This window comes from Lissotriton vulgaris, chromosome 1_1, assembly GCF_964263255.1.
Source record: "Lissotriton vulgaris chromosome 1_1, aLisVul1.2, whole genome shotgun sequence".
Lineage (NCBI taxonomy): Eukaryota > Metazoa > Chordata > Amphibia > Caudata > Salamandridae > Lissotriton > Lissotriton vulgaris.
The window spans coordinates 981,588,355-981,614,108 of NC_141685.1; the positions used below are offsets into that span (position 1 = coordinate 981,588,355).

At 47.9% G+C, this 25,754-nt stretch overlaps 1 protein-coding gene across 1 annotated transcript in view; it reads right to left on the reverse strand.

The window, feature by feature from the left end:
• Window positions 1-25,754, reverse strand: part of LOC147748339 (von Willebrand factor A domain-containing protein 7-like) — a 434,333-nt gene that overhangs the window by 182,942 nt on the left and 225,637 nt on the right. Inside the window, exons 11-12 of the mRNA XM_086936415.1 lie at window positions 22,111-22,287; window positions 15,055-15,147 (exon numbers count right to left, since the gene is read on the reverse strand). Coding sequence (XP_086792541.1) covers window positions 15,055-15,147; window positions 22,111-22,287 — 270 coding nt within the window. The remainder of the gene's footprint in view (window positions 1-15,054; window positions 15,148-22,110; window positions 22,288-25,754) is intronic.

Below are 25,754 nucleotides of genomic sequence, written 5' to 3' on the forward strand. Positions count from 1 at the left end.
TGAGGGGAATTCCATGACAGCTGCAGCCACCAAGGCAACAGTTCATACTGCTGCTGTTGCTGCAATAACACACTCAGTACTAGGATGAAATAACTATAGGGGCAGTTAATGCTATACACAATGTGTGTGCACTGCCGAAAGGCTATTGACTCAAGTGCTCCTACAAGTTAGATGCACACAACGTCCCGTATTCTCAGATTGCAGGAGTAGGGGATAGAGTAATACCAAATATTGATCGCAGATTAGGGATGATACTAGCTGCACATGAGGGTCAAGGGTCAGCTCACAGAGTGATTACGGTTACAGTATCTTTACTGAAACATCGCTATTGGTGGCCAGGTCTAACAAAACAGACCAAGGACTTTCTCCTTAAATGCAACATCTGCCAGCAGATGAAGGGATCCACCATAACATGTCCAGCACAGACACTTCTATTGATTTCGGACAAACCTTTGGCTTGTGTTTATTTGGACTACTTTGGCCCCTTACACTCAGATGGGACTAACAAGTATATCCAGGTGGCAGTGGATTCATGCTTCAGATTCCTGTGGGTTTGGCCAAAGGTCTAGGCTGATGATTGAACTGTTATAAAGGATTTGCAAGTCTTTATCGGGGCATAGGCAATTGGCACTCTACGTCCTGACCAGGGACTGGCATTAAGCTTCAGGCTTACAAAGAAGCCATGGGAAGTTTGGATGTGGCCTTGTGGTACTCTTCCCCCTACCATCCCAAGGGAAATTCAGTAGTCGAGAGGCAGAACCGTGACTTAAAGCAGTCCTTAGAAGCAACAGTATTAGGCTAGGGTAGCAGTTGGGGCAATCACCTATATAGGGCCCAGAGAGCTCTTAACAACATGCCAAGAAGATCGCTGCCAGGGGCCATACTCCATACGAATGCCTGTTTGGGGTGAGAATATGGGTACCAGACCTCGATAGTGTTGGCTAAGCATGGGCGGAAAATCCGTTCCGCTCGTGGATTTTGCGGATTTTCAGTAAATTCGCAATCCGCGAACTCTTGCGAATTTTCCGAAAATCCGCAAATTCGCACGCGGCTGATTTTTTTGCTTGGTGATACAATATTGCGGCGCGCGGCGATCACGTACCATCATTCAGCGTTTGCCGAGTTGTTTTTCTAGATATTTTGCGAGTGCTGCGCCATTTTGGATCTTGCTGCGGGATCCCGCGGGAGTTTGGCGACGCATCGCAAGAGTTTGCAATTGCGAACAGGTAGATGCGGCGGGCAGCAACAATCTCGCACTCGCGAAATTACAAAATTTGCAATTCTGCACAAGAAATCCACCAGCAAGCAGCATAAACCTTCTGAAAATGATGATTTTTATCGGAATAACTCCTCAGGTTGACATTTGCCTGCACTTTTTGGGATTTGAGGCCTTTTTGACTTTCTTTGGATCACTTTTGGATTAGAAATCAACTTTCACAAGTAAGTTTGTTTGGGGCATTACAGTTGCTGTTCTGCAGAAAAACGAGTTTTGCAAAACTGAAAGCACTCAGCAGGTGCAAAAGTTCAAACTCATCATTAGTAACCATTCCCTGTAGTGCTTCCTGAGGGGCCCCTCTAGAGTTCAGTTGCCTACTTGCAACTATTTTATGACCCTGCTCTGACCCTCACAGCAGGCTCATAGAATAGCTACAAGTAGGCCACAAAGGTCCTGGGAAAAAAAATTGTACGGCAACAGGACGCTCCTTTGCTGGAGCATCTGTGCGCATTATAAGTGCCCTTAACATAACATAACATAACAACAGAAAGCAAATTACAGATAAGGAAGCAGGTGCCAGACAGGAAGTTTATATTTAGTGACACATTAATCAACCCCAAATTAATTCATGTAAGTTGAAGCAGGGCAGGTGTGCTTGCTTCTCCCCCCCTTAATCTACAGTGATGAATCAGAGGGTGGCAGTGATGTACCAGAGGGTGGCATGGGTGAATCAGAGGGTGGCAGTGGTGAAACAGAGGGTGCTGTGAACCTGTGATGATGAACCAGACGTAGAAACAACAAAGTTGCGACCGTTGCGAGCCGACAAGTAAGTTCGCAATTGCGAACTGGTACAAAACCCTCGCGAACTGGCAGAAACCCTTGCGAACACAAAAAAAAAATCTGCAAATTCGCAAGAGTTCGCGGATTTTGCGGATTGCGAGTTCGCAAATACGCAAATTCGCGAACGCCGGATTTGCAAAATTCGCCCATGCTTAGTGTTGGCACAGTGGTGGCTTAAACACCATTGGACATAAATGAATGTTTGGCTATTTTACAGGAACTCAATGAATTTCTGGCTTTACAAAGCATCGTCCAAGTAAAATGCACCGCCACTGGGGAAGTGAAGGTAGTTCTAGCAAGATCTCACTGGGTACCAAAGATTGGGAACTTGGTCAGAGAAAAAAAATATTTTGGCCTTTTTACAGAGCACCTGTGCCTGACCTGGCTGCTGAAGGTACCAGAACTGTCTTATTCCGTCTCTTGCCAGCCTCTGAGACAAAAGGTTTGTCTCAATTGATCTGATCAAACCAAACTATGTGGCCGATTCTCAACAGTAGATCACATAGACTCCTGGGTAGCCACCACACTCCTCTCGCTACCGTACAGGAAGTTTAGATGGAAGTTTTAATAATGGTAGAAGATTCCACTCTCTACAGAGAAGATGTAAACAACAATGAAATGATACTGGGGCGTGGCTTGGACGCCGATGGCGATGGTCGCCTGAGAGCTCGGCTCCGGGACTGAACCCACATTGATCCTGTAGATTGGAGCCCGCGGGGCACCCCGACCCCCGCAAACCGATGGGTGAACCGGTGGGGACCTGCTAGGCCGCCCGGTGATATTTGAAAACCAGTGGTTCCGACGAAAAATCGAAGTTCAGGGGTTCGCGGAGTGAGACCCAAGATGGTGCTCGGGCCTCCCCGATTTCCTGGCCGGGACCCTGGAACCGTGAGGGCATAGCTGGACACAGAGCATCCGCTCTAATCCTCCCACCCAGTGGAACTTTAACCTGGATGCCAACTAGGAAGGGTCCGGACACGGCGACCGTCCCCAGATAGACGGCTGGTTGAATTCTGGTCGGATCCAGGACATGAACGGCCGGCGGCCCAGTTCCTGAAGACGGCTCCGTAAGCCGCTCCCGGCTACCCCCACCAAGTGGCTGACCTCGATGGGCGGCACAGCGCCCTGGCGCTGCGGAGTCTCAAGCAATATTGGAGACACTCATTCCGGATCCTCTTTGGCCTGGCGGGACCGTCCGACCTGGCGCCAGTCGTCCCCGCCTCCTCCTCATTGGCCTCCGAGGACACAGCGGTGGCACGGCCCGAGGTTTCGGAAACGCAGCGGGCCCTGGAGACGACGATCGGCGACCCTCGTCACGACAACTGAGTGCCAGGGGCGACTTGGGCGACACCGGCACTCGGTGGTGCCCTTGACGAACTTTCCTCCACGGGGCCTCGCCGCCATGGGAAAACCGAAAGGGGCCAAGGGGACTACTCCAGCCGCCTCGGATATGGAGGCGCCAGATAGGGATGACCGAGGAGACCCGGAGAGCTCTGGGGGTCCCCAGCTGCAGCAACAATTTGACCGGGTCCTAGAGGCGATCGCAACCACGCGCTCGGCCTTACAGCAAGACATCGCCCAGGTCGCGACGAGTCTGGGCCTTCTCAGGGCGGACCACGGTAAGCTCTCGGATAGAGTCAAGGAGGTGGAGAGCTCCGTGAAGGTCTTGGAGCGGGCACAGAGGACCCTGGCCGCGACAATGAAGGATGCCCTGTCCCGGATTGAGGTCCTGGAGAGACGGGCGGAGGACGCCGAAGGACGCAATAGACGGAACAACATTCGGGTGGTGGGCCTGACGGAAATGATTGAGGATGGCGACATGGTGGCCTACTTGGAAGCTTGGCTCTGGGACAAAATAGCCCCAGAGGGCCTGTCCTCCTTCTACACCCTGGAACGAGCGCATAGAGTGCCGGCGAGACCGCCGCAACAGGGCCGCGCCCCGCGTCCGGTGGTGGCGCGCTTGCTACACTTTCGGACAGAGACCCCATCCTCAATGCCGCCAGACACAATGGCCCTTTTCAGGTCGAGAATAGCCAGGTGAACATTTTCCCGGACTATACTTATGAGACCCAGCGCAAACGGGCTTCCTTTTTGGCGATCAAGCGCGAACTTCGGAGCGAGGGCATCCAATACTCGCTCCTCTTTCCTGCACGGCTCCGCATCATCGTAGACGACAAAACCCAGTTTTTCGATACCCCGGAGGACGTCTGTAACTGCCTTGAACTCTATAGAGCTGGCAAAGATGGTTTTGGCTCGTCGTCCCAACTGGCAGTTGAACCTGGGCAACAACGCCGCTCCAAGAGACTTCGCAGCCGCCGCGGCAGGCCGGGCAGGCCTTCGACAGTGCAGACATTGGCGGAGCGGAGGGGAGTGTTGGAGATGGTGTCTACTTTATCTGGTTCGCACGGTGGCCCCATTATCGAGGAATCGGGACTTGGGGACGAAGGGGCCCCAACGGACACGGAAGAATCGAAGACAGATAGTGTCCACTTGCCGGTGGTTACTCCGGGCTCGGCTGAGAGCATGCTGGATGGACAGGGGTGACGGGGTGAGCTGCTTCCATTTGGGTGGGGGTGTGCGGCGGGGGTGGTGAGGGAAGACGAACGATCACAGGCCCTGGTGGAGGGGGGAGGGGGGACCCCGACTGGGCTACAGCGGTTTGACCTGGGTTCAACTTAATCTCGGTAGTCCGAGAATCGAGGGCCCATTACCGGCGCCCAGCCCGCACCTTGCCCTTAAGGCCTTCCTGCGGTGGCGACCGCAGGATTAGTCGGGGATTGTGGGATTGTTGGGAGTATGGTTTGGATGGGAACTGGATGGCAGTATTTGGGTCCTGTTCTGGGGTGGGTGGGTAAGGGTTTGTTTCGGAGGGGAGTTGTTGTTTCTTTGTTGGGGAAAATGGCCGCCATCAGTGTTGCATTGACTGTCGCTAGTTTTTGGTTGGGGCCTGTGTGGGGAGGCCCAGAACGGACAATATGGGACTATGGTTGATATTACTAATGTGAAATGCATCACTTGGAATGTACGAGGGCTTCACACTATGTCTAGATGACACAAGGTTCACGCTTATCTAGTGCGTAGAGGGGTACAGATAGCGCTGCTCCAGGAGACTCATCTTAACAAGGCGGAGGGGGCGGCGCTCCAGCGTAGGTGGAGGGGGCAGGTCTTCTACACCTCGTACTCAGCTTACGCAAGAGGGGCACTGGTTTGGATCAGGGCTGGGGTTCCCTTTCAGGTTACCACATCACTGGTGGACCCGGAGGGTCGCTACGTAGCGCTCTCGGGCAGTCTGGGGGGCAGGGACTTGAATATTTGCTGCATTTATGCGCCTAATGTGGACCAGCTTGCCATCCTCTCCAGGTTATCGGGTACGTTGGCCCACTTCCTCTCTGGAACCCTCCTCCTCGGTGGCGACTTCAACTCGGTAGTGGACGTGGAGGCCGACCGCTCGCACCCCCCCCCCTCCCGGACTCCCCGGTCCGCCGGGTGGCGAAGGGGCGGAAGGACTGGCAGTCGCACTGGGGGCTCACGGATGTTTGGAGGGCACAGCACCCGGATACTAGGGACTACTCCTTTTTCTCTAGCTTGCATGAGTTACACGTGCGGCTGGATGGGTTTCTGGGCTCGGCGGAGGTGGTTTCTGCTGCTGTCCGTTCTGAATATTTAGCCAGGACCATATCAGACCACAACCCCCTCCTGATGGACCTTCGTTGGTTTCCCGGGGTCCCGGCTGTGCCCACCTGGAAAATGCGCCCGGAGATTCTAGAGGACATAGTTTTTAAGGCGGAGTTGGGGGACAGGATCTCGGAGTACTTCGCGTCTAACGGGGGTACTGCGGGATCGAGAGCGTTGGAGTGGGACGCCTTTAAGGTGGTGGTCAGAGGCTACTGCATTTCTAAAAAAGTGGGCATGCGGCGAGTCATCCTTGATGAACTAGCTACGGCTGATAGGAAGCTCCGCGAGATGGAACTCCGCCGCCCCGGTCATCCGGAGCTCCAGGAGCGCACGGCGGCGGCGAGGGAGTCGGTGGCGGCGGCGGTCGAGCGGCTGCGCTGCTTTGACTACAAGGCCTACACTACTAGATCGCTCGCGGAGGGGGATAGGTCGAGCGCGTTGTTGGCATGGCTGGCCAACCCTACGCGCCAGACATCTTTGACGACGTCCATGCGCACGGCGGAAGGTGCAGAAGTACACACTCAACCGGAGATTCTGGGTTGTTACCTGCGCTACTACGAACAATTGTACCGCAGTGGCTCTGCCCGGGACCCCGACCTGACTGAGGAATACCTGCGGCCCCTAGAGCTACCAGCGCTGGAGCCGGACATGGCGAAGGCTCTGGGCTCCGATATTGAACTGGGTGAAATTCGCAGAGCCATCAAAGGGATGGCGAGGAACAAGACCCCGGGCCTAGACGGCCTCCCGATTGAATTTTACTCCGCTTACGTTGACCTCCTGGCGCCTCGGCTACTAGTAGTATACAGAGAGGCAAAGCGGTTGGGCCGCCTCCCCAGCTCGATGTGTGAGGCTTTAGTGGTTCCCCTCCTTAAGCCTGGGAGAGAATCGGCTGACCCGGCGTCCTACCGACCCCTATCGATGTTGACGGTTGATTATAAGATCCTGAGCAGCAAACTGGCTACGAGGCTGTTAGGGCACATGCGCTCATTGGTACACGAGGACCAGGCTGGCTTCATTCCCAGGCGGAACACAACCATGAACATTCGTAGGCTGTTTCGTCTATTAGGGGATCTGCATGCAGACGCCCCGTGCCCGGTGGTTCTTTCAGTAGACCTGGAAAAGGCTTTTGATAGCCTGGAATGGGACTACCTGCACAGTGTCTTGCTGCGATTCGGCTTGGGTGAGGGCTTTGTCAGGTGGACCACCGTATTGTATGCCTCGGCGTTGGCCAGGGTGAGGGCGGGTCCACTGATCCCCGCGCAATATCCAGTGGAGAGAGGCACGAGACAGGGGTGCTCACTGTCCCCGCTGCTCTTTGCACTCGCGGTGGAGCCTCTGGCGGTGCTGCTCCGGTCCGGGGTTTACTACAACGGTTTGCGGGAGCCTTCTGGCTCGCACCATGTCTCGCTATATGCCGATGACTTGTTGCTCTTCCTGGAGGACCCGGTTGATGCCTTGAGGGGGGCCGCGTCAGCGCTGACAGCTTTCGGAGGGGTCTCGGGCCTTTGGGTCAACTGGTCCAAGACTTGTCTGTTCCCGGTTCGCAGGGGAACGCCCTGTCCGGACATCAGCGGGGGGATTAGATGGGAACCTGACTGTTTTAAGTACCTAGGGGTTTATATATACCACGACCCGATTGACCTCCTGGATGGGAACATAGCCCGTTGCACTCGTGCGTTGCGCAGCAGCATGGACTTCTGGGCCACCTTGCCGCTCTCGGTGGCAGGGCGGATCGCACTGTTGAAGATGGTGGCACTCCCCCGGCTGCTCTACTACTTTCGGGCATTACCGATTTGGATCCCGCCGGCCACCTTTCGCTTACTGCGATCCATGGTAGTGGGATTTCTCTGGGGCTCGGGCCGCCGGAGAGTGGCCCTCAAGACCCTGATGAGGCCCAAGACCGAGGGTGGCCTAGCGGTGCCGGATTTTGAGAAATACTATTTGGCGGCGCAACTCCAGACCTTCACCCAGGAGGTCGCGCGAGAATTTCGCGGCCCGGAGACTGGGAGGGGTACGGGGATGCCTAGGCACGTTATCTCCTTCATCACACTCCGGCAACGTCTGGCCTTGCAGGACCTGACGCTCGAGGAAAAGACCATTTGTTTGTGTTGGAACCGAGCTCACGCCCGGGGACAGCTGAGGTTGCCCTACGCACCTGAGATACCACTTGGTATGTTGACGGCCCTCCCTCACGGGGGAGACTGGTCGCGCCTGGGGCTCTGGGAGGACGCAGGACTGCAGCTGGTAGGGGACCTTTACGAAGACGGGGCGCTGTTGCCCTTCCAAGAGCTCATAGACCGCTTTGACGTTCCTCGGGGTGATTTCCTTTTGCAAACGGCTCTGGTCCGTGCGATACAAACACACTGGAAAAGCGGGCTGGAGGAACCCCCTACATCCCCGGTATGCCAATACGTCATGATGTCCGCGGGGACGGTCAAGACAGTCACATGCCTGTATAGCAGATTGATTGGCGAGGGGTTACCCCCCCTCGCCACTTTACGGACCCGATGGAAGGCTGACATAGGGAAGGAGATACCGGAAACGACCTGGTCACAACTCATGAGGCGGGCCTGGAAGGGCACGCGCCATGCCCGCTTCCAACTGGTCCACTTCTATGTGCTCCATAGGGCCTATCTGACCCCGGCGAAGATCCGACAGTACTTTGCCGCGGATTCTGCAGAGTGCCCCAGATGCCGGTCGTCTGAGGCGGATCTCCTCCATATGCTGTGGTCTTGCCCGGCACTGTCCTCCTATTGGCTTGGAGTTGGAGACGCCCTGAATAGGGTGACAGGGAGGTCCTTGTCGGTCGACGCGGCGATGGGGCTCCTACACTGGTTCCCGCACACCCCCAAGAATAGGATCTCAAGCAAATTTATCGATCTGGGGCTTCTCCTCGCTAAACGTGAGGTAACCAGGAATTGGAAGGCACGGTCTGGTCCAACAGAGGTTAGGTGGCGCGGCGAACTGTTGAAATGGGCGGCGGGTGAGAGTACGCTGCGATACCAATTGGCTAGGCGACAGCAAAACGAGAAAGCACTAGAATCGGCCTTGGAATGGGAGACGATAGTGCAGGCCCTCAGAGATGATTGTGCTTCCAGCGATTCCGAGAGTGAGGATGCGACACGTCCCGATAGTTAACTTTATTTCAGATGTCCATTGGCTACTCCAGGGCACTTCACATAGGCTTTACTACATACACTACCACACACACTGATGGCGGGGGTTGGGGGGGTACCAGTAGTACCACGAGTTTGTTGGGGTGGATTTCTTTTCATTTTGTAGGATGATTTAGAAAAGCAGATGAAGACCTTTAGATCATCCGGACCAGCTTCGACCTTATACCGGATCCCCCTTTGGTGTTCGCCGCCCGGCCCTTGGGTTGTGGGCTGAATGGCTGTGTACTTTGGTTGTTGAACAGGGGACTACGGAAATACCCATTTGTTTCTGATTGCGATTATCTGGCTGGTCTGATATGTAATTTTCACTAATTCCTGCAATAAAAATATATTTAAAAAAAAAAAAAAAAAAACAATGAAATGATACTTTTCCCTGTTGAAAAAACTACAACTGTGCAATCAAACAGTACAGAAACCTCAATTCGAAAAATGAACGACGTCTATGTGAATATGACACAGATATCGAGTCATCTCCTGGTTTTACAAAACCTGCTGAGCTGCCATAAATAGGTTTGATGGGGTCTGGTTGCTTTGTGCATTATGACGACTTTTCATCATATGTAAATGTAAATTGATATGTAAATTGATACTTGTATAGCGCACTACTCAACCGCAAGGGTCTCAAGGCGCTTGTACAAATACCGCTGTAGAACCCATCCTGGCTGTCCCTGTGAGGCGTCCACTCCTGGGCACCCCCAAGGTGGAGGCCAGGCATCCTTAGCGTTGTGGAGATTAAGCAAGCTATTGCCCAGAGTTGCAGAGTGGGACTCCATGATTGGAATAGGCACCGAGGCGAGAATTATCCGGTCCGTGGAATTTTGAGCCCAAGACCCGCCGAGGCCGGGAATTGAACCCTGGTCCTGGGCTAGACCTCTGCATCAGGGTCTGCCGCTCTAATCATTGAACCACACTTCTCCACATATTCCATCATACATCATATTCAAGTGAACCTGAACTGCCAACACCACCTCTCCCTTTCCACCTATGAGTGCATGCTCTCTATCTTTGGCTAGGAAAAACATACTTTGTTGTTCCATAGATTCATCTCTGGATTACAATTGGATGACTTTTCCTGATCCTTTCGATTGGTTTCGTAACTGTATTTTTCCTGAATGGACATTATCTCCCAGAATGCTCTGAAGTACAACTTGTGAACTTGGTTCTAAAACCACATGCATCAAACTGTGAACTGAGGGACCTGTCCTGGTGAACACTATAGCAGGTCCAGTTCCTAAATGAATAGTTTGGGACAGGGTATCGTTTGATGTGTATGGTCACACTAAAGTTTTGCAAATCTCATATATGTTTAAAATGCCATTAAATTATGTCATCACCTCTAGTACATTCTCTGATCATTGGGATATTGAAACTGTGCACAATTTGCTTTTAGATCTAGAGCAATCAGCTGTATTTCTAACGATGAATTATGGTACATCTAATTTTGGTGACATTTCCTGTTATCAACATTATGATCACCATTTCTTACACAAAGCTAGTATCCCACACAATGTTTATAAATACACACAATGGGTACTCTGCCCAACACCGCAAGAAGGTAGTTAAAAGACATTTTCACAAAAGTTTCTCTATTTTTCTGGTTTTGACACATCAGACCCAGCCTCAAATCACTATAGGCTTGCACCTACACCTGTAAAGAAAAATATGCTACCAAACACCAAGCTGATATACTCTGCTTCCATTGTTTCCCAACTTTCTAAACATGGTTTCAACTTTTGGAAAGATAAAATAGACACAAAATCTGTCTGGAGACAAAAGGTTGGCAGGTTCAGGGAACTGAGACTTTATTTAGAGCATGCTCCACATGTTTTGCCCAAAACAGTGCAACAAACCTCATGGCATATTTACAAGGACTTAACGCCATTGTAGCGTAAATGTTTTGAGGTTACAGGGTTTTTTTATCGCCGTATTTATTTACAGGTGGCAGCTAATTCCAGTTAGCTGCATTTTTTAGGTTTAACGTGAATTTTTCATAGCGCCAGTTCACTTAGAGTGACTTGCAGAAAATGAGATGCACGGTAGGCATTCCAGCATAAAAACTCCAGCAAAACGTACAAAGTATTTCCTTGTACGTCGCTAAAGAAAAGAAACTGCTGCTAAGTCCAATTAGAAGGCAGTTTTTTAACATCAGAAAATACTCGACCCTAAAAATGGGGCAAACACACTGGGGGCCTCATTTAAGAGGTTTTTGTGTTGGACAGCACTGCATAGAAACCTCGTTGTGCTGCCCTGCGACAAAACAAAAGTGCAGGGATGCGCCCATCAACAAGAAAGGTAAAAACCACAGTTGATGGACAGAATGCAGAACAATGTCATACATTCACCCCAGTACAGAGATCTGGGCCTAAATCCATCGTTTTTTTTGCACTCCACACCACCCCAGTTCAGACATGGCCATATGCAGATCAGTCTGACCCTGTGCCTCATGGGAACAGTCTAGCCCGAACTGCCAAGCCATGCCTTCCCTGGACCGGAAACAAGCTTCCGAGGACCGGTTTCTGGCATTCCATCCGTCTTCAGCCCGGCTTGCTTGAATCCAGTGGTGTGGAGAGCATGGGACTCACGTCTGAGCATACCCATCACACTCGGGGTGACAAATGCAAAAACCACAGTTGATGGACAGAATGCAGAACAATGTCATACATTCACCCCAGTACAGAGATCTGGGCCTAAATCCATCGTTTTTTTGCACTCCAGGTTCTGAGCTGGGATGGTGCAGTGAGCTAAAAAACGGTGTTGGATCAAGCCCTGATCTCTTGACTGGGTGAGAGTATTCTGCTTAATTCAGAAACTCTGTCCTTCACCACCCCCTTTTGCTTAATTGTTTTGTCCACCATAAGCGTGGAAGGGTATACTCAGATGTGAGTCCCTTGCTCATTGCACCATCAGGATTCAAGCAAGCCGGGCCGAAGACGGCTGTAATGCCAGAAACCGGTTCCCGGAAGCTTGTTTCCTTTCCAGTGAAAGAATTGGTTTGGTAGTTTGGTCTGCCCTGTTCCCATGATGCACTGGGCCAGGGACAGACTAATTTGCATACAGCCAGGTTCTGAGCTGGGATGGTGCAGTGAGCTAAAAAACGGTGTTGGATCAAGCCCTGATCTCTTGACTGGGTGAGAGTATTCTGCTTAATTCAGAAACTCTGTCCATCACCACCTCCTTTTGCTTAATTGTTTTGTCCACCATAAGCGTGGAAGGGTATACTCAGACGTGAGTCCCTTGCTCATTGCACCATCAGGATTCAAGCAAGCCGGGCCGAAGACGGCTGTAATGCCAGAAACCGGTCCCCGGAAGCTTGTTTCCTTTCCAGTGAAAGAATTGGCTTGGTAGTTTGGTCTGCCCTGTTCCCATGATGCACTGGGCCAGGGACAGATTAATTTGCATATAGCCAGGTTCTGAGCTGGGATGGTGCAGTGAGCTAAAAAACGGTGTTGGATCAAGCCCTAATCTCTTGACTGGGTGAGAGTATTTTGCTTAATTCAGAAACTCTGTCCATCACCACCCCCTTTTGCTTAATCATCAACAAGAAAGGGCGCATTCCTGTCTTTTTCTCCTACGTTAGCATACTATGGCTGCAATGTGCCAATGCAGGAACCTTTGTGCCAAGGGTGCCTACATTGCGGAGCTGATTGATGTTGTGCAGGAAGGTACACCTTCCTGCACAAAATCAATCAATTCAGGCGATATCCTCTTGCTATGTGTGCTGCAGAAATGAAAATATGTATCCTCATTGCACCTCCCGAACGCCAACCTTGGGTCGTTGTTAGATTCTGACGCATTCCCTGGTTTCCGGTTTCTAGTTAATCTGGGAATGCTTCAGATTCCATGGGTTTTGCGTGGGAAAGCCCACAGCAACACCCATGGAACGCCCCATTCATGAGGTTTATGCTTGAAAGGGCTCATATTTACCAGGCGATTAAAAGCCAGGTAAAGTGGCTTTATGTGACCTTGTAAACATGATGTGGCACATTGCGCCACCGGAAAATCAAGAAAGTGATGTTACATTGGTGCAAAAGTGCCTCTAGGGCCTCATAAGTGTGGCCCTTGGATAATAGAAGAACTCTCACAATTCATCCTTACAAGCTCAACAACGTCATGGACCTCCTGTCACTGCTACTAGGAGCACCAAGGAGACCACCACCACCACCCCTGCCATATGTCACTCACCTGAACAACTGCTCCATTCCCTCTGCGGGATTACTGGACCTGATCCCCTCTAAATGCTGACCTTAGTAGAGCGGAACATCAGCAACAGGAAGCTGACCACCGGGAACCGCAGAAATCCAGAAACTCTCCGCACCAGAAGGCCACGTCGCAGTGGAGCCATCGTCGCTGGGGGAGCGTTCAGGGGAAGTGTTTCGATCCTGTCTCTGAGTGCAATTGCGCATCATCTCCTCCTTATGCAGCGCCTTCCGCCTCTCTTGTATAACCTGCTCCAGATTGGGGGTGTCTTGTAGTTATGGCAGGGAATGTCTGCTTATCCTACGACTCCCACCATGACTGGCTCTGCAAATGACAGCTATTTGCACAGACCCTTCACACCCTGTAGGCTGAAGTCCACCCTGGTAATAGGGTGGACTTCAGCCAGTTCTTGCTCAATGTTGTGTACCTTGTCAGTTGGCTTGTGATGATCTGCACGCTCCAAGGTGAAGTCGACTGTGATTTTGTCGATGAGGCACTCAAGGGAAGTGCACATTTGTTCGAGGGAGGTATCCGCTGTGAGTACAAAGTCTAGTTTGAAGTCCAGGGTGTCCGCTGTCACCTGCCTAAACAGCCAGTGACCCCCCAGTTGCTCAGTTCACAGGCACGGATGACTGGCCAGGTGTTGACACCGCCTTCGTGTGCAGGTGGCCCATCATTGCACCAGGCACTATGTATGACATGCATTGCAGTGAAGTGTGGCCATCCGGCCCCCATCCTCCACTCAGGTGTATGCTAGCCAGAAATCTTCGTTCTGGCAACACCAAAGTATTCCCCAGTACACCCAATAATAGCTCACTACCAGGGCACGAGGAAAGGCAGCACCACCCGGTCACCTCCTCCGATCTAACAGTGCCAACCAGATTCCTTGTTCCCCAGGGTCCCAGCGAGTAACAGCGGATCAAGCTGTGCACCCAAGGGCCTGGGCTCAATCCAACCCCATGCCTCTGGCACCCGCTATGACCAACGGCTTATATCAGTGACTTGAGCCAGTTAGTAGAGTCCCCCACCAGACTTGTGCCGGGTCCTTATCGATGTGAGTCTGCCGTAGTGCATGGATAGCTCATGGCATGGTGTGCACCACCTACAGGTGCTAGGCCTGGGCCCAACAAAAACTCCAGGATTCCTCCGCTCCCCATCCCGCCTTTTCCTCACCTGGACATCGACACCAGTGCTCAATCCACAGCAGTCTCTCTGAATCTGTGGGTCAGCCAGTAAGCTCCTCAGTCAGGCTGGATTTCACAAGCCTGGGTACAACATTCGCCTCCGAGTCTGCTGGGGACCTCCCAATGCAGGTGATACAACACGTCCCTCTTAGGCAAGAAGTCGCAGCACTCCTGCAACACAAGTTCGGTGCAGCTCAGGGGCCTCACCCTCCACAGCGTCCGGCGAGCGCCACCTCCCCCGGTCTGTGATACAGAGGGGCACAGCCCACCATCGGCAATCTCCTCCGTGCAACCCGGTGTTGTGATTTATTAATTTAACTAAACTACCAAAGTGTCTAATCTACTGCATAAGTTCAGGGCTGCCAAATGTTTTTCTGTCATATACATTCTTTAATTCTTGAAAATGTTACAGTTTTTACACATAGATTCTGAATTTTTCTGAATATGGACTTTATAAAAGCTGTGCCTCTTATAAGTTTTTGAAGAAAGAGCCATGACCAAGACAGTTCTAAATCAGTGAAGAAAATTCTGTTAGAACTAACTCAAAGCCCTCCTGTATTTTTACAGCATCAATCAGCATTTGTGACAAAGTAATACCACTCGCAAAGAAATATTACTGGTTTCCATAAGGAGAAGGCCCAAAAACTATGAGTAAGCCAGTCATCGGTAACTAAGCAAGAGTAAGTTTGCTTACTTTGCACACCCCTGAGAAAGCTACTGACATTCCTTGGTAGTGTCCTTAGGTGTGATATAGTGAAACAAGTACCTGCGGTTAATGGATGATCAATCCCAACAAAACCAGGATGCGGCCCGTCGAAGGCTTCTTGGAATTGATACCTGAAAGTCATTGCACTGTGCCCTGAAAGGTACAACAAAAAGCATCTGTGATCAAGGAAAAAGGGACACATAGTAAAACTGATACCACAAAATAGTGTGTTTTTTTAAATGTGCCTTTGCCCCACAGGGCTGGTTTTCAAGGAGAAGCAGCAGCTGATCTGTGATTATCCAAAGTTCTGATGCGGTGTACTACAATATGTATGGTAATCTACATGGCGCTAACAGCTGATCCGCACATGGCCTGTGCAGGCGCTATGTGTCACTGCTAAATAAATGATCCTCTGACAAAACTTCAGGAGTGATCTTATTTGTGTGAACCTTGTGTTCTTGATATGAGTGTATTGAAGGACCTCTGTTTACTCACTGTGGTTGTTGTGGGCCCCATCTCCTGGAGCGCATTATCAAGTGAATTGCTAATTTTGTTCATGGGATGCTGGACTCCTGGAGAGTTCAGAGGTGGGTTTCCTTGATACTGCTCCCTGACCAGTGATTAAAGGGCAGAGACACGGAAGTCCTGTTTGGGGGATTAACTATGCTATCTTGCGAGTCACATATGTTTGAACAAAACAAATTCTGTGCGTATATTTGCAGTTTGTGCAAAAGTCGTTTTCGTTTCGTTTATAAACTTTATTCGACAGTTTAAAAAAACGTCATAAAAGTACACAGATAAAATCAGACATATAACATTACACAAGGAAAGTACATATCATCATGGTTTGGTTTCAGAGCACACAAATGTCAACCAATAGAAAAAAATAGTAGCTAAAAAACCATACTTTTTCTTGCAGCAACAGATTTCAGAATAAAGGTTGCGATAAAAAAACACAGATCCGGGCTAGCAAGTGAAAATAAAAATTTCATGGCATTTGATGTAGAAGACACGGAATATTTTTTAAATAACGGTTTCAGATAAAAAATACGTAGGGATTTATAAAGGGGGCAGATTAACATAAAATGCAGGGTACTTTGTTTGGTTAATCCATCACATGGACATGCAGAGGTAGAATAATTTTTCATCTTTGGAAAGGCCACAAGATTGTGGACGATACCTAGTCTAAATCTAGATAGGACAAATTGGTGGGATTGTCTGTAGATGATTTTAAGATCGGTAGGTAAACCAGAGCCCTCATTTACATTGGAGGAATAGAAAGCATGAGTTGAGTAATTACTTGTATCAGCTTTTCGTTTATCGGATTTTACCCTAAAAAATTCTTCTTTCACCTCCTTTTTGGATAAGGTAGTTGCAATTTCGGGGTCATTACATACTTCCAAATCAAAGAGTTCTTTATAGGTAGTGGTCACATACTTTATCCATGGTATATTTTTGAATTTATCCAAAAGCAGACAATCTTTGATAATGCTCTTTGTGAAACTTGTTTCGTCCTTCAGCCAAATAGATCTCCATACCAGGAGAGGTCTCAATTCTATTAAATCGGCCAAATGGTCCATCCTTAGTTCCTCATGGACCAGATAGGTAGATGCCGATGGTGGTAAACAAAGTAACCGTTTCAAAAACAGATTTTCCAAAGTTTGCAATTCTCTGCTAGGCCAGTGCCCCCATACCCCTGAACCGTAAAGCGCTATTGATGAACATCTGTGTCTATAAATATTTAACATTGCTGGGATCCGTCGACTGCCCAGTTTGTTGGCAAAACGGAAGACACCTAGCGAAGCCTTCCCCATCCTAGCTTTTATGTTAATTTGTTCTGGTGTCCATGAGCCCCGACTATTAAAAGTAATGCCCAGATAACAGAAGTTATCTACAACCTCAATTCGGTTTTCTTTAAAATAAAAAGACTTAAGAGTGTTCACCTTTTTGCCACAAACCATTATGAATGTTTTGGAGTTGTTAATTTTAAGTTTCTTACCCTGAATGAAATCATAAAAACAATTCATTAGCTGCTGGAGGCCGATTGGGGTTCTAGATAATAAAACAGTGTCGTCCGCATATAACAACACTGGAATAGGTAGGCCTCCTGCTTGCGGTGCATCAGCTTGGACCTGTTTTAATTCCTGTTCCATAGAATTAATAAAAAGGGAAAAAAGCAAGGGGGCCAATACGCACCCCTGCCTAATGCCTGATGTGACCATAATCTTTTTGGTACACTCTCCTGCTGGACCATATCGAATCTGGGCTGAAAGATTGGAATATAACCTAGCTAAGAAATGGATAATAGCTGAGGGTGCTCCCATGTCGAGAAGGGTTGTCCACAGCAGGGAATGGTTCACCAGGTCAAAGGCACTAGAGAGGTCCGCAAAACAGAGGAACAAGGAGCCGGATTTAACCTTAGTATATTTCCCTATTAAAAGGTTAAGGTTAATGCACTGGTCAATGGTCCCCAAGCCCTTTCTAAAACCATATTGGGATTGTGCCAGGATATTATTATCGGCCGCACACTCCTCCAGGCGTAGCAGTAAAACCCGGCTCATAATTTTAAGGGAGGAATCTAAAAGGGAGATAGGGCGGTAGTTTTTGGCCTCACCTCTGTCTCCCTTCTTGAAAATAGGAATAATAATTGATTCGCTCCAAGTTGCCGGGGTAGAGTAATCGGTGGCAGCATTAAAGACCTGGGTCAATAATGGGCTCCAGAGGGCCAGATCGTGTTTATAGAAATCTATCGGGACCCCGTCGGGTCCTGGAGCTTTACCTCCTTTACTGGAATTAATTGCCGTGACTACTTCTCGGATGGTAATTCCCAAAGGCTGCGAAGTCAACAAGGGGTTCATACAGATTTTATCATTAGACTCCCCATGAGGATCAAAAATTCCGGTAAAATATCGGACCCAGCTATCTTCGCTTACTTGTGCGGTGAGTACTGGGAAATCTTCTTTCTGGAGGAATGGGGCGTTAATTGTACTCCAAAACAATTTACAGTCCCGGAGAGCTGCGGCACTATCCAAATTGTCCCAGGCTGGGTCCCGGAGTTCATTTTTCCTGCGTTTTAATTCTATATTATAACTGGACCTCAAAGTTTTGACTACTTCCCTGTCTCTTGGGAGATTAGACAGCGCCTTCTTAAGGGTTTTTAGCGCCATTGTGCAAGCTTGGTCAAACCAGCCAACATTATCCCGTTTGGTATTGATCTTATTGTTAGTAAAAATTCTATTAACAATAATACCAAGTTCCTCAAAATCCGCTATAATACCCATAGGGGGGGCATTGATTTCCAGACAGCGAAGTATCTGTCTGGAACCAACTACCACAGCTGTACTATATAGTTTCTCTGATTTTTCCGTACACCACTTTATCCGGGTTCCGTTAGGCCTACTTGGAACAATATCATCAACGACCCTGCCTGTAGGCGTGTTTCTGGGGCCCCAGGTAAGAATAGACATAGTTAGAGCATTATGATCGCTCAAACAATAGTCCTTAATAATTGGCACTGTACAAAATGGCACCATAGGGGTTGAGATCACCAACTGATCAATAACAGACTCAGTATCCCTCCCTTTGAAAGTTGGGACAATATTGCCCATTTTATCAAGAGCTGGTTGGTGGATAACTAGGTCAAATTTTAACAGAAGCCTGTTAAGGGAAGTCCCATATGGGGAGTGTTGGAAATGTGCTAAATTCTCCCCCGAATCCCCATCAAACCCACAAACTGGGGTGTGAGAGTGCGGGCACGTTCTGATGTTAAAATCACCCCCCCATATGATGTCAAAAGATTTGTGGGATTTGTTACAAATTTTGTTCAAATAGGCTTCCAGTTCATCCACGACTAGGGTACTGGTAGGATCTAATGTATTATTATAATGATTGATCAGTAAGGTGTTCCTACCCTTTTTGACTTGTAGTTCCAGAATTTGTGAATGTGTGCCAACAATAGAGCAGGATCTTACGGTTATCGGGAGATCTACCGATATTAGAACAAGCAGGCCCCCTTTTGCCCTCCCCATAACAGATTCCTGAGCAACACAGTTATAAGAAACAAAACCATCAAAGTGAATGTCTATAGTAGACCATGTTTCCTGTAAACATAAAATATCAAACCCAAGAATAAGTTCCCTCCACCCTAGAGCTGAAGCTCTCTGACGCCACCCAGCTATATTCCAGCTCACCATGGAATACCCTTGGTCACTTGGAGTAGATATCTCTTCTAAAGGAGTAATCATGGGCGAAAGCAATATACTTGTACATCCCCTATCAGCAATAACCCCGGCTGGCGATGGAAGATGGACTTCAGTTAGTTTATCTGGAGTTAAGGGGATCAGATCGGGTAAGTCAGGAGTTGTCTTACCTCCCATTACCGGCAAGATGTTATGTTCCACAGTATCCCCGTTATCGAAAAAATTAGTCTCTTTGGATAGAGGGGGAGCAGTGGTATACACACTGGGTAGTCAGTCAACTCCTTCAAGCCCATCTAGACAGCTATATCGATTATGATTCCAGAAGGTGTTCTGCGGGGTCTGAAATCTGGGGATTCTTGGATGAAATGACCTTCCCCTACGTTCAACCCTAGTCCAATCGTTACCTCCATCATAATACATGGGATTAATAAGTGGGAAAAAAAAGGAAACAGGGAGAGTCTGGATAGTAGAATCTGGTGACCTATTAACTCCCGCACATATGTAAGACACAGTACGGGGATCTCTAAAACTGACAGTGATACAATCTCCATTAATGGATTTTGGAGTCTTACCAATCCATGGTACCCTCCTCACCATAATAACTTCATTGTGCAGGTGTGCCGGTAAAGGTCGGTTCCAATTAAGCCATTTTATAACTTGGTTTTTAAGGGAATTAAAGGTTTCAGTTTCACCCCTATCTAATGGAGGTGCTCCTGCCAGGATTACCATAAACCGGTTGGCCTCCGGGGGGAGATCAGGCCGTCTAGTTCTTGGAGTTTTGAGATCCTTAGGTGGGGGCCCTTGGGTATCATTAGACATAAGTGTAGGTGGGATATGCAAACCTGGGAGGGGGCCTGGAATATGCTGTGGGGCAACTAGGCTAGCTGTATTAGAGACTTGGGGAACAAGTTGGGTACTTACGGCCGTTGAAACAGGAATTTGGGACACAATAGTTGGATGAGTAACTTGGGGAGTGGGCATACTAGGAGGGGGACAGGGACTATTAGGCTTGGTGGAATTAGCTAAAAGAATAGCAGTTGATTTCTCTATATTTGACATTCTGAAATCAAGCCTATCTAATTTAGCCTCTAATGGAAAGATAATAGATTTAAGTAGGGTAGCAATTTTATCCATAGAGATATCGTTACTGGGTGGGCACCCTTCACGATTAGTATTCAACAATATAGATTCTCCATCTATTTTGTCTGTTTTAGATGCCCTCCCGGTATTTTTACCCTTTCTGATATACTGTCTCTTCCGTTTCTTAATAGCCCCTTCTTTCTCCCCCTGGGTGGTAGGGTGGGTAGTGCTTTCTTCATTTACAGAGGGAAAGGAAACATTATCACAATCAGAGACAAGGCTAGAATCAGCTACAATAATAGAGGGATTTGGTATGACAACAGAATCTACTCTTAGCGGAGGGGCTGATTCAGAGAGTAAAAGTTGTGCATCCACCACAGGCAAGCAGTCAGTTGGTCTTTCTGGAGTTTTAGCGTTGGCTAAGGGGCCCATACTAGAACGTTTAAGAGTCATTAGTTCTTTGGACAATCGTTTCTCCAGTGTGACAATTTCTTTGTCAATAATGTTATTAGCCCTAGTAAGAAACTTCTCCATACCTCCCGCAGCAGAATGAGATCCTCCAGCCAACAGGGATTTACTCCTGGTTTCCCGTCCGACCATGATCCACACAATATCAGACAGCAGGAAGATTTAGAGGAGTAGCCCGGTCCGGTCACTGTCGGTCACGAACGGGCACAAACGGGCCCGCTCTTGGCCCGGTCTTCGCCCGAGCTGCGTCCCGCGCTGCGGGAAAACAAACACTCTTTATAGTAGTTGGAGAGGGGCAGGGGGTGGAGCTACAGGGAGAGCGGACCGGAAGCTGGACTCGGTCTCGCAGGGACACCTGGGTCAGGTAGTCCCTGCACGCTCGCAGCCCTGTAGCGTTGCAGGGGGCCAGGTTCAATCAGGAGTGCCCCCACAAGCAACAAGCAACAGTCAGCTCTCAGACCCACAGCGAAGCGGCACCCGCGGAGCGGGTGCAGCGAGCTTCGAGGAGCTGATACGGCAGGTGAGCAGATGAGCGCAGGTCCAGCTATGCGCTTAGGCAGCAAACGAAGCGAAGTGTCCCAAGGGTCCAGGGCTACCCAGCTGATTTCAATGGTCCTCCAGTGGGCGGGGGGTGGAGCTACAGGGAGAGCGGACCGGAAGCTGGACTCGGTCTCGCAGGGACACCTGGGTCAGGTAGTCCCTGCACGCTCGCAGCCCTGTAGCGTTGCAGGCCACCAAGTTCAATCAGGAGTGCCCCCACAAGCAACAAGCAACAGTCAGCTCTCAGACCCACAGCGAAGCGGCACCCGCGGAGCGGGTGCGGCGAGCTTCGAGGAGCTGATACGGCAGGTGAGCAGATGAGCGCAGGTCCAGCTATGCGCTTAGGCAGCAAACGAAGCGAAGTGTCAAAAGTCAAACTGGGCTTCACAAAAGTAACTTAAACCTGAAGTTTAAGTTTAGACCTAAAGTCTAACTTTAAACCTGAAGTGTAGGTTTAGACCTGAAGTCTAACTTTATACTTGAAGTCTAGACTTAAATTTGTCTAAACTTAGACTTCAGGTCTACAGTTAGACTTTAGGCCTACATTTAGACTTTAGGTCTAAAATTAGACTTCAGGTATAAAGTTTGACATCAGGTCTAAGTTTGCCTTTGTGAATAAGTACCTCTGTAATAAATGACTATTTTAGTTAAGGTCTATATTATACAAACATAATCAGTATGATCAGTGGCTTGGTAAGGAGCTTCATTTATTATTTTGATTATTTATATTCTTTGGATAGCCTGAACGCCTAGTCTATATCCTGCCATGTGGGACTAAGTTGCAAACCTCTGAGTAATATGAAATTAGTGAAGACAGTGAGCGACATACCTTCTACTTTAACAGTGAAGTCATCAAGAGACAGTATCTTTAGCTTCCATTCACCACCCGTGAGAGTCTTCAGAAGGCTCACGACAAGTGTCTCTCCAACCTGGAGAACATTTCCCACTGTTGGCAATAGACCGCCTAAGAGTCCTGATCCTCCAATCGGAATAGTATTTAGTAACCCTGTAAATGGCATGAAAGACACGATCAGTGGTTACTGGTATCTGCAGGCATCCGAATCAAGAAGCAATGTGTGCTTGACAATTCAGTAGGCCTAATAATGTATTTTATTTTGGTAAAATATAAAGTTAAGGTTTAGGGATGTATGAACATCTTAGGTCAGCAACAGCTTCGACGCTCCCACCCTCAACTCTAATGATCGAGGTATTAGTTTAATAACATATGTTTAAAAAAAAGTGATTCCAGATGACAGCTCAGTTAATGACAGGGTCCATCTTTGCCATTCACATTACATACTCTAAAACATTTGTTAATGGGTGACTTATGGGTGACTTATATAGCGCACGGCTACTCCAAGGAGTGTCCCGGCGCTTTCTGACCCATTATTGAAAAAAGGAGAAGGACAACAGAAACATAGCAGAATTACTAATGAAAGAGCCAGGTTTTCAAGGCCTTTTTCAGCAAAAAAGGCAATGACTAAAAGAACAGCTTTGTATTAATTCAAATCCCAAAGGGAACCTGTAGTTTGGGACTAGGTTTAGTTGAAACAGCATTACGAGATAGCCTAGTTAATGGCAGGTAGTGGCACAACTGCAAAAAGGAAGCTGTGGAACAGCAGAAAAGAGATGGTAAAAGTATAGCCAAAAGGTCCAGTTATTGTGGCAGGTGTAAATGACTTGTAGAGGTGTACTGTAAATGGCACCTAGGAGAATCATCATACTGGTTGAATGTACTAGAGCCATGCAAGGCAGGTAAAGACAAAGCCACGAAGGGCAGGAAGTAGAGTAGCTTTAATGGGAAGATGATGATATGACTGCAGGGGTTTGTACTGGTATAGTGATGTGGATGTAAAGGGCTGACAGTGGAAAAGGAATAAAGGGCTTGCAGTGGTACAGTTTTAAAGGTAAGTTTGTGATAAAGTTGTGACGGGCATGTAGTGGAATATTGAAATATATCTATACGGGTGATATTGGTATTGCTATACAGCTATGTACTAGTACATCTGTAAAGGACAGGTATTAGAATCATCATACAGATTGGTTGTGGCCATAGCGGATAGGGAGAGATATATGGCATAAAGTACCCCATTCTGTATATTATAGGGATAATGCAAATCACTGAGGAGTACCATGATCATATACAGGAAAGAGGCAGAAGGCTGAGTTCCTTTATAAGGTGATGGAACATGTATGGCAGAGGGTACTTTATTCCTTATAATGGTCAAAACATCACCTTTCCCACATAACCACTTAATTCCCTGGTGCATAGCTCTTTCACATGAAAGAGAGAGTATGTTTACAAACAGAAAGAAGAAAAATAGCATCACTAGTGTAAAATTAAACACATCAAAAAAGTGGTTAAATATTTGTTGCCAAGAAGATATTAAAAGCAGTTTAGTACAATTGTGTTTTTAAACGGGGAGCAGTAGAAACATGCAAAAATATTCTAGCTTTTTTATAATTACCCAAGGAGAGCACAAATAAACGTGTTGCAATAAATTGTTCTTTACATTTTGTCAATGTACAGCTGCTTTAATTATGCTCTGTAACCTGCCCTTCCTTTCCTCTCACCTGATGGATCTGGCAGCAGGTATTGTGATGTCAGAACTCAACAGTCATAACTTATTTCAGTTGAGTTCTGACATCTTTTCTTTATAATCATCGACTGGGTGAGTCACAACTGTAAATAAATTAGTGACAGGTGTTCATGCCTGGCTTGCAGAATCATATGTATTATAAAAAATATATAGATGGGTTCTAAACAGGGATCCTACAATCCCATGTATAATTTAACTATAAAGGGCACATAATGGTACAGCAAGCTGTAAAGAGATGGTCAAGATATAAATGTGAAGGACAAGGGGGGGTTCTAGTGGTTTAGCTGTTATTTTCATTTTTATTTTAAAACTTTTATATAGCGCTGGCTAGACCCAGAGGTATCAGAGTGTTTTACATGAGAAGATAATATAAAGCAAACATGACAATCAAGTAGATAAAAAAGATAACGAAACAACATGTGAGAGATACAAATCAGAATAGATATACAGGAGCAAGAGCTATAAACTTCAAGTAATTAGGTAGATGATGTTCGGGAAATGGACAAATATACCATGGTAATTGGAGATCAGGTGCAGGGTACAGGTTAGGACCCCAATAATAATCGGGCTAACCATGGCATACAGGTAGATAAAAGATAATGAAAATAACATGCAAAATATACAAATCAAATAGATAAACAGGGGCAAGAGCTATACATATCAAGTAATTAGGTAGATGATGTTCAGGAAATGCACAAATATTACTGGACTAATATAACATGGTGAATTAGAGATCAAGTGCAGGTCACAGTTTAAGATCCTCAATAATAATTGAGGGGGTGGATTTTGAGGTCTTTTTTGAGGCTGAAATAGGAGGGGTTACAGTGCAGGTTTCTTGGGAGGGCATTCCAGATGACAGGGGCATTACCAGAGAAGGAGCGTGATTGTGTGGCTTTATTTTTATGCAGTGGTGGGATTAGGAGGAGAGTGTTGGTGCTTCTCAGATGTTGTGTGTTGCCGCAATGAGGAGTTTCATGGAGAGGCACTGTGGAGTGTTTTGGTGGAGGAGTTTATGAGTAATGCAGGCAGTTTTATAGGCAGATCTGCCTTCAATAGGGAGCCATTTAAGAGATTTGAGAGCCAGGGATATATGATCGAAGCGTTTGCAGTCTGAGATGAGCCTGGCTGCAAGCTTGAGCACAGCTTTGATAGGAGCAAGGTGGACCCTGGGGATTCCGTTGAGGATGGCATTACCATAATCAATACGTGAAAGAACAAGTGACTGAACTACAAGTTTAAAGTCATTGGTAGGTATAAAGGGTTTGACTTTCTTGAGGTGACAGAGAGTAAATAGGGCTCCTTTAGCAGATTTTTTGATGTGGGTGTTAAGGGTTAGGGTGTTGTCGATAGAAGTACCAAGAGATTTGACATAGTTAGACAGGGTGAGTGAACAGTTTAGTGCGTTAAGGTCAGAGATCCAGGACTGAACGGGAAGAGGATTATTTTTAGGGGAGAAGAAAATGATTTTGGTTTTATTAGGGTTAGGTTTGAGATAATTGGAATGGAAGCAGGTTTGGATCTTAGTGAGGGTGTTGTTCAGGCATAAGATGTCAGCATGAATTTTAATATTGTAATAGATTTGGGTGTCATCAGTGTAGAGGTGGTTGTTGATACCTGCTTGTTTAAGAATGATGGTGAGGGGTTCCATAAAGAGGTTAAAGAGGAAGGGACAGAGAATAGATCCTTGGGGGACTCCAAGGGAGACAGGAGTGGGGTTAGAAAAACAGTTTTGATTTTGATTTGCTGAGTTCGGTGTTGTAGATAGGAGTCAAACCATTTGTAGGCAGTTCCATTAAGGCCAAAACGGGTCCTAAGCACATTAAGTAGGGCTGAATGGTTTACTGTATTGAACGCTGCAGAGAGATCAAGGAGG